The sequence below is a fragment of the Montipora foliosa genome, chromosome 13 (genome assembly GCF_036669935.1).
Source record: "Montipora foliosa isolate CH-2021 chromosome 13, ASM3666993v2, whole genome shotgun sequence".
NCBI classification, from domain to species: domain Eukaryota; kingdom Metazoa; phylum Cnidaria; class Anthozoa; order Scleractinia; family Acroporidae; genus Montipora; species Montipora foliosa.
In genome coordinates this window covers 30153167-30163166 of record NC_090881.1, presented here as the reverse complement: position 1 = coordinate 30163166, position 10000 = coordinate 30153167, and the positions used below count along the sequence as shown (strand labels likewise).

Below are 10000 nucleotides of genomic sequence, written 5' to 3'. Positions count from 1 at the left end.
TGCAGTGAGGGCGTCCTCCTCTACACACATCACGACGGAAAGCTATTGAACTTGACTCGTCTTCGCGCTAAGACCAAAGTGAAGACAGAACTGTTGAGAGACAGATGCTCTTTGCCGACGACGCTGCCTCTGTCAGTCACACAGAGAGCGGACTATCAGCCATCATAGACCGCTTCGCGACTGCCTGCCAGGACTGAGGTACTGGAATGGGGACCCATGCTGAGCCGACCATCCAGATCAGCAACTAAGCACTCAACTCTGTGGCCGCGTTAAAGTACCTTGGCTCAACAATCACCTCTAATCTCTCCCTTTTTACTGACTTGAATTCTCGCATAGGCAGGGCAGCCTCGGTTTTCGGAAAACGGCGGAAGCGCGTCTGCATGGCTAAGCCCAAAACTGCACTTAAAGACCAAAATCAGAGTCTACTCTGTATGCGTCCTCGGCACCGTGTTGTATGGGAGTGAGACATGCATGGCCTGCATACACCAGACAAGAAGCTAGACAGAACACACTCCACTTTAGATATCTCCGCAAAATTCTTGGGATCACCTAGAAGGATAAGATCACCAATCAAGAAGTACCTGAAACTGTAGAAATGCCAACTATCCAGGACCTTCTCTCAGAGCGTAGACTACGTTAGCTGGGCCATGTCCACCGCATGGGCCCCGCGAGCCTTCCAAAAGACCTACTCTATGGACAGCTGGCTCAAGGCAAACGATCGACAGGGCGGTCGCTTCTTCCCTCCGAAGACGTCTGCAAAAGAGACATGAAGGCAGCCAAAATCAGTGTAGGCAACTGGTAATCGCTGGCTGACGACCGTATTAAGTGGAGGACGGTAGCTGTCAAGACGGGCTGCAAACGGGCAGAGGCAGGGAGGATGAGGACCTGGGTGGAGAAAAGAAAGAGGAAGAGAACTTCCACTAACAACCCGTCGAACGCGTTAACTTACGCCTGTTCACACTGCCACAGGCCTTGCAGCTCCAGAATCATGCCTACGCCAATGATCCAGAAACTTATCGAATGCATCTAAAGAGATTTTAATCAAGAAAATTGTGATACTTACTATGCCCAGTATAGAGTGAAGCGCCCAGAGGATCACGAACAGACCCAGTGTACGTGTGTCATTTTCGATTTTGATGTGTTGACCGTAAGTCTGGTTGCACTCGTATATGCGTATGATTCGTCATTTTTCTAAGGTGGAATAGTCACACTTTACAACAGGGAAAAAGGAGTTTCTTCAGGCTGTTTCGCTCCGAGTCAGCAGCTGAAATTAAGTTCCACTAAGTGTCTATTGACGTAGGGTCAATTTAATCGTTTTCTCATTTTGTACCGTAGTATTGTGATAGAGCCCTTGAATTACCTCAGGCAAAAGAAAAGGGAAAACGAAAAAAAAAATCTAAAGCCTTGAAGTGGTTATTAGTCAGGTTAAAATTTAGTTCATGTTTTGGGAAAAAGATGTGCATCTTGTTTAGATTACTCAGTTTTGACCTTGCTCAAACTACCATAAAGAAGTCAACTGCAAGCACAACTTGACATTTTTAGCACGTGACAGTACCAACCCACGAGAGTGGCCACACCTTGGGTCTGGTGATAACCCGTAAGTGATCATCGCTATCGTTCTATAGCTGAGAGGTACCTAAGTGACCACTCCTCTGTGCTATGTACTTGGAATACTGATAAACCGCGTTACGCGTTTTTGAGACGCGGACGGCAACCGGAAGTGAGCTGTTTTCCCTTTTAACTTGTCTTCACACAACCACATTTATATCGCTAATTATCTTTTCACCATTAGATACTTTAAGTTTAAAAAGGTGGCAGAAACTGCTATCCTGGCGTGCGAAATATTCACTTCCGGTTGCCATCCGCGTCTCAAAAAGGCGCGTGCTTAAGCTCCCTAATATCTTATCGGCAACTACGAGCGATAGACTTGGACTAGCTACGGGCTGATCGATCGAAAGATAACTCAGATATCAATGATCTCTCATCACTATATCAATCAACTTTTCAGTTACTTCTTGATAAGCAAGCGTCACTTAAAACCAAAACGGTGGTCAACAGGCTTCGCATCCCCTGGTTCAGCATTGATATTAAGAGTAAAGTGGAGATCAGAGATAGACGAAAGGCGGAAAGGAAGTGGCGCTCATCAAAGTCTCGGCGGGACTTCCTTGCGTTCAAGTCGGCACGTGCACGCAACTATGCCACACGTTTTATGAATGACGTGCGCTGTCAATACTACACCCAATTGTGTGTCGCCGAGGAAAATGGTAGTTTTTCCCGCTTTTTTTTTTTTAATAAACGTAGAAAATTGTGCTTTGTCATCAATGTGTTGAATAATAATTGTTAAATATAGGATAATTAAACAATAATTATATATTCACCAAAGACGAGGTGAATAATTATTTTAGTGTAATTACATAGGTGATTTTTTGAAAAACGTGCATTTAAAAAAATAATGCTAATTTAGCAGCCATTTTGAAAAAAACGCTTTGGTGATTATCGCTTGATTTGACTACTTTAATATTAAAAATTTCTCCTGCACATGATACTGACTACACTATTTTAGGTGATACATGAAATACCTTGTCAAAAGTCGCTAAGACGACACGATGTGCGGGCTCAATTAATGATTCTCGAAGGACGATTTGGGCGGTAATTGTGATGTGGATATGGTAAGTTTTGTTTTCATTTTTTGTTGCCAAGATCCTCGCTTTGAAAAGATTGTGTTTGACAGCAAGAGTAAATAGTATATATTTTTTATCTTTATTGGGTTTTGCAGCACAGGCTGAAATCATCGCAGCGTGACAAGGTTAGGCAGTTTATAACCTTCACCGAAACTAACGAAAAGACGGCTATAAACTGCCTCAGTCAAAATGATTGGAGACTGGACGTGGCTTCAGATAGTTATTTCCAAAATCCAGAGAGATATTATATCGATTCAAAACCTTTGATAGACAAGAAAAAACTTGCCCATCTGTTTGATCGTTATAAAGGTAAGCGCAATCCAGTTGTCACAATTCAATGTATTTTACTAATTAAGTCCTGTGACAATTTGTGTTTTCATCAAGGATATCCCTGTTACATAGTTTTGCAGCGTCACTAATGTTTGATTGTTATTTTGGCTACTTATGAAGTTTTAGGGAAAGAATCGTTCAGCGAGGAATTCATAATGTACCTGAAATTAATTAACGTTCACTGGTACTCGAGCTGACATTCCAAAGCTTGTGTATTTCAAACCATGTGCGATTGCAGAAGTATTTAAGAGATAAGGTGATTTGTAAGGGAAAGGTTTGTAGTGAATTTGCGAGTTCGTAAGTGATCAAGTGACCAAATAGTACAAATTACCAGAACAAAAAGTGTAAACATTGAATTCATATTACACTACCCTCCCTGTTTTCTGTTTGGGTTACCCTTACGTGTACTATAGCTACCTTTGGATAAAGGTTATTCTATTTGCTTAATTTACATAAATACTCATTCTACCTTCTTGCAAAGTCACAGCTTCCATCCATTATACAGGTTATGTACTCCTTAATTTGGTGGATCTAACATAACTAAAATAGTAAGATTTGTATTTTTAAGAATTTTAACTTGATTGTTACATTGTCAGATCCAAGTGATGAGGACAAAATCATGGCAGAGGGTATTGGTCGATTCTGTGAAGACCTCAAGTTAGATCCTGCTAGCCTTAAAGTACTTATAATTGCTTGGAAATTTAAAGCAGCAACACAATGTGAATTTACAAGAAAAGAATTTACTGATGGGATGGTAGAGCTAGGGTTAGTTTGTCTCTTCATTTGTCTGGTTGGGTGTCCCATTTTTTGAAATGGTCTTTCAATGGAAAACTATACTTTCAAGTAAGAGAGGGATCTTTGGTAAAAACCCAACAAAAGCTACATGTACATGTAGCCAAGTGGTCCATGAGCTGGAGTTCAGAAGTGTACATAGAATGTATTAGACACCCACTGGTAATGAATCCAGCTAATACTATAACTTCTGGTACTTAAGATTCCCTTTGGTCTCCTGGTTCCCAAGAGAACATAAGTTAAAAAAAAAAATTGAGATTGTTTTCCAATTTTCCCTTACAGTGTCTTTACAGGGTTGGTTAAATACCAAGAAAAACAGTACATACTCTACTCACTATTATTATTGAGCTAAGTAAAGAATCTGCTTGCCCAAAACTTATTTCTTTGCTCAGTACATGATAGGGCACCTATACAAGTCAAATGTATTTGAAACTGTGATTTTTCTACCCTGGGTACCAGATGTTTTTTTTTTTTGGCATCATCTCTATGAGCGGCAAAGCTGCGATACCGAACCCTGAAGCCACCGTGGTGAGGGAAAAAAACCTTCTGGTCACGGCAGTTGAGAACCTCACTTCCATGATTTGTGATAATGGCCGCTGATTGATTTGAGTAGTCAGTGCTAGTCCTTTCCGAGTTAAAACAATCTAACACTCATTTTCACTGGTTGAATGGCGGGAGTGCACCTAAGTGGCCACAAAACCAGTTTTGAGCGCAGGAGTGTTACAAAAACAAAACTGGCGGTGGAAGGCTGTGAATTTGAGCAATCATTTACAGGTTTGCACAGTACAATACACAGTTAATTCTGGATTTTTGGAGATTACAGAATTGAAATCTGTTCAGGAATTTCATCAAGCATGAGGAAGTGTTTGCAGTCCTGCTGTCTGGATGTAGCAAATCTTTGATTTTTCAACTGGTGCTGAAAGTTTGTTTGTATTTGCATGATGGTGGTTTCAGTTATCCAAAAGCTGCCATCGCAGTCGTTATTTGTCCCTTGAATGCCTGCCTAGCCTAGAGCTGAAAGAAAATATGAAATGGTGGTTTGAGTAAAAAGCCAGTCACACCTGAGAAACTTAAACCGCAACTACTAAGGGTTGTAATTAGTTTGTGGTTTCATGTCGCTTTTGATTGGTTGCTGCACAATGGGAACTGTCAAAATCAAAATGTCCTATTCCCAAAGGGCTTGAATTGGGTACAACATTGACACCACTGTAGAAAACTGGTTTGGCAAGATATCTCATTTCGAAATTGCGTGGAAGTGAGATTCTTAACTGCGGTGACCAGAGGTTCTTATTTTTTACCTCTCCGTTTTAACCACTCCTCGTGAAAGAAAAATAAAGCCTCTGGTACCAAGGGTATGATTTTTCAAGAAATAGATGTGACAAGTGCCCTTGAGAGTCTGTAATGCTTTAATAAGTTGCAGCTGGTTGGTTAACATTTTGTTACTAATTTTTTGGCCTTTATTTGAACCAATCAGACACTGTTGTGAGGAGATCTTTGTAGGAGTCATTTTTGTGCTAAGTCAGAAATTTTGCTGTAATTCATGATGATAATGCTTGGTGTTTTCACCATTGCAGGTGTGATTCAATTGAAAGACTCCGGAGCAAGTTACCTAGTTTAGAGTCTGACCTTAGAGATATTAGCAAATTTAAAGATTTATACCAGTTCACATTTAATTTTGCTAAAAATCCTGGCCAAAAGAGCCTAGGTAAGAGTAATAACATTAATTAAAGTGCTACTATGACCAAAAAATTGATTTTACTTTTCTTTGGATTTCAAAACTATGTCAACTAAACAGTAAGTGACCCAGGTTTTAAGCCTTGATTTCAAAAAGCCACCTGTTTATTTTAACTGGAATTTTCCTATTTCATGGAGAGCCATTACTAACTTTGGAGTCTTGAGAGAGCTGGATCGAGGAGAAAATGACGTCAAAGACTCAATGGTTTAAGATTGCAATGATTGTGTATGCGGCTGAATTAATATGCAGCACAAGAGTTTCAGGCTTTCAGACTTTCAAACTTGTGTTTTGCATATATAATAAGCTGTGTTTACACGCTGAAATTTTAAGCTAGTGAGTCAGTGACGTCACTTTTCCCTAGATCCAACCCTCTGATGTCCAATCGGTCAGCTTGGAACATGAGTAATGGCAGACCTTGAAGTCCAAAACTTACGCTAAAAGTAAACAACCTTTAAATAAAAATCAAAGCTCAAAATTTTGCCAGTCAAGTGTGAAGCAATCACACTCTCAAAATCTGAAGAAAAAAAAGGAAGTGATTTTTTGATCACAGTAGCACTTTAATAGCATCTCTTTTGTGGTGCATGTGTAATAAATTATGGCTATTTAACGCCAGACGATTTTACTCGTCAATGGGGGGCATTCTAGGGTGTTTGAGGTGTGAATGGGTTAATAATTATTGTTTGAAGGCCACCTTAGAGTACATCTATACATTTGGTACTCTGTAACTACACTGTGTTATCATCATTACGGTATTATTAATTTGCAACTTAGGGAAATGCTAAAATATTAAGATTTCATTTCTTTCATCACTGATAGGTCATACATGTAGATATAACTATTCTTGTACCGTAGGATGTATTATATTTATCATATTGGCACATGATGTACCGGATACCCATTTGATTAAAAGCTATTTATAGGGGCCCTGTATCAAAACTGCAACAATTTAAAATTACAAACACACATGGAAAGAATCAAAACGGTATTGTTACATCTAATTACATTTATGAATTACTAAGAGAAGTCACAAAAGCTGTATATAATCAGTGCTCGATTCTCAGGAAAAAAACTAGGGGCCAGCTGGCTTCTACGTTTTCAGATTTGGTGGCCAATAATTTTGGCCCTTTTGGCCTTATACGTTTCAACCAAAGACAGGCTACCATAAACCAAAAAAATGATATGGTCCTAAGTTGCAACTTAAGGTGCTCAAAAACGGCTGTATAAAGGTAAAATGCAAGAGAGGCCGAGCCAAAAATTAGAGCTTGTAAAGCAGCCTTGAGATGGGTAAAAATGGTTGTACAAATTTTAAATGCTGGATAATTTGACTTGAAAATTATAACATTGCTAACGAATTTGATGTTCCAGATCGTAATATCTGCATTTATATACTCTTGATCCTTGGAGGTGCTTTTAATTTGCAAACCCTTTTCTCAAGGTGCAAACAGACTCCATTGGCACACTTGAAAAACTTGTGAGCGTTTGTTCTTATGCTAATTCTAGAAAACACTAAATCTGCGCATTAATTTATTCACTGCGCCTTGAGAACAGTGTTACGATGATGGCGAAACGTCGCCTATTAAGTTTTATATTCACTCGTTTACGAATTTTAATAATTGGCGACATTTGTGACTGGTACATTTTTATAAATTTTATTAACACCATTCTTCATGAACAACAATTTCTTTTCTTTCACATTATTTTTGAGGGCCTCTCCACTCTAATGTGTTTTCATATCGTATACGGCTGTCCGCACTAGAGACTGAAGACTGAGATCTAAAGATGCGTTTTTGTTACCAGGCTTTGTTTACATCTTGGTGCACAGGAAACTGTGAGGCATGCATAAAAGTTTAATCATGTCACACATATTCAAAAACCTCAGTCTGTTTTTGCCGTCCACACTAGAACAATAGACCTCCATTTTCAAAAGCGTTTTCAAAAACACCTGTTTTCGATCGTCTCAGTGTGGCCGATTATATCTAAACGGAGATTTTCAGAAATAGTGGTTTTCGAAAATGAATTCGTGTGGATAGGGACTGAGAATTGCAGTTGCCAATGGAAAAACTGCTACGGTACATGCAATTATAGTACCAAGTAAACACAAGGCATACCGCAAGTATGCAGACCACGGTCACTGCATTTCATAGATTTTTTAGGTATTTTGAAGTTTTTAATGCTTTTTCTGTATTTAAAATCTGCACTTTCCAAATAAAATTAAGATGTCACTTCTGGGATGAAGTTAATTGAAGATGGAGATTTCAGTTTGCGTTTCTTAAGGATACGTAAAACACCATTTTTCAAAGGCTACATGTGTACGTGCGTGAAAGGAGAAGTTCACTCCAAAATGACAATCCTTTTTTATCAATTAATAGTAAGTTTATGAGGAGAACAGCTTTTAACCAAAATTTCAATCTTGAAAAATCTTGTGAAATTCTTGTTAAAAATACACACATGCAGGCCGCCATCTTGGAATTTATGTGACATCATTGAGCTCAACACACAAAGCTGTTGAGATTCCTCTTCATATTAGAGTCACACCTTTTTTTTCAGCAACATAAATTGCTCAAATAGGTCAGACGGATGAAACACTGTTCATGTTGTTCACATTTCTGAGTGAAAAGTGGGATCAGCTGAGCTCATTGATGTCACGTATAACCGAAGATGGCAGCCTGCATGTGTGTATTTTTAACAAGGATTTCACAAGGTTAGTAAGCTATTTCAAGATTGAAAGTTTGGTTAGAAGTTGTTCTCCTCATGAACTTTCTATCAGTCGATAAAAAAAACTTTCCTTTAAAGTGTGAACTATAGTCCGCTATCGGACATTCATTGTACTCATTCGATGAAGAAAAAATTAAAGATTAATAACAATAATATAATAAAAATATCGTAGTGGCCAGGCTTGCGACTAAGTATGAAAAGTTAGACACCAGTGAAAAAAATCCAGTCTCATTCAGGCGACCTCAGCGGTTGCTATGTCGAGCACTGATAATGTGAAAAAAAACCCCTTTTGCCCAGCAAAGGAAAGCCCTACATGTATGTCATTGGTTTGGTTTATCAAGTTAACATTACAATGTGAATTAGTTAACTGATACCATACATTATTTTTGCACATATTTTTTTTTCTTGTAGACTTAGACATGTCCATTGCATATTGGAATATAGTTCTTGAAGGACGATTTAAATTTCTTGATATCTGGTGTGAGTTTCTACTGGTAAGTAATTTATTTTTCGTTATGGAATTAATGCATTTGATTGCCAAAAACCACCTTGCATCTCATTTGTACCACATTAAGTGACGAACAACCCTGTTGTATTTATTTATTTATTTACCGGGTATTCATTTATAAAAGGATTTGTACAAAGCAGTACTGGTGCAAAAACAATAGGACATAAGTCCCCTACTAGGTAAATAAGCACCAACCCAACCCTCTCCTAAAAGATTAACTTAATAATATAAGTAGACTAAATAGGCTGCTTAACAAGTGCATGCAGCAAGGGTATTTACCCGGCGACATTTAAGACATATTATTTTACAGGTACGAAAGTTGAGGCCATCAAAAATGTTGATTTTGTGTACTTCTTTAAAAACACTAAATTACTCTAGTTTCTGCAATAATTATTCTCCACCCCACTGGTAACTTAAGTTAATGACACACATTGTTTTAATAATTTTTAAAGTGTTTTCAGAGTCATAGTTTATTTTACTTGTGATGTACTAAGTTCTCCAACTTAGTAGTACATTTACTGGGTGAGATTCAGCAAAATGTCAGGATTTGTCGGTGGTGAGAAGAAGAATTATTTGGCTGAGCCAAATAGTGTGTGAGACTTTGACAAATCACCATTTTTTCCAAAAATTGGAAAGGAAAGTGAACTGCCATTTTCACACAAGAGCGTGATTTCAATTACGCATGAGCAGAATATTATTTGCAACAAAACACCTATTTGTTGGCAATTATTTGCAGTCACGTGGTGGGCTCTTCACGGGCCAATGAAAAGGAAAGAAAAATACATAGAGTGATGATATGTGATAAATGCGTGGCTGATTGTTGTTGAACATGTTGGCCAGTGGCTTTATGAACCTAGAGCTAATGTTTTGGCTGACATTTGTGTAGTGTACATGTGCAGTATATGTGGCCATCAATGCATGTACATTGACAAGACAAGAAGTTAATCAAGTCAACCCAAGGGCTTCATATTCTATGGCTCCTACTGTTTCTTTATATGTATTTTGTTGTATTTTTATGTAAAACTACATGTATGTACATGTTGTTACAATACCATGCACATCATCATTGGTAAAAATTGTTGATAGGACAAGATTTGTTATCATTGATAATATTGTTGTCTTAATTCTTTTTAGCTTCATCATAAAAGGGCAATAACCAAGGACACTTGGAACCTTCTGTTAGATTTCAGTAACATGATCGAAGATGACATGAGTAATTATGATGAAGAAGGTAGCTTG

General features: G+C 38.2%; 1 protein-coding gene across 1 annotated transcript in view; it reads left to right on the top strand.

Annotated features, from left to right (window-relative positions):
* The first annotated feature begins 2582 nt into the window (after window positions 1-2582).
* Window positions 2583-10000, top strand: part of LOC137982034 (DCN1-like protein 1) — a 10256-nt gene continuing 2838 nt past the window's right edge. Inside the window, exons 1-6 of the mRNA XM_068829056.1 lie at window positions 2583-2669; window positions 2777-2990; window positions 3608-3776; window positions 5378-5508; window positions 8665-8747; window positions 9896-9992. Of these exons, the coding sequence (XP_068685157.1) occupies window positions 2667-2669; window positions 2777-2990; window positions 3608-3776; window positions 5378-5508; window positions 8665-8747; window positions 9896-9992 (697 nt within the window). The 5' untranslated portion in view covers window positions 2583-2666. The remainder of the gene's footprint in view (window positions 2670-2776; window positions 2991-3607; window positions 3777-5377; window positions 5509-8664; window positions 8748-9895; window positions 9993-10000) is intronic.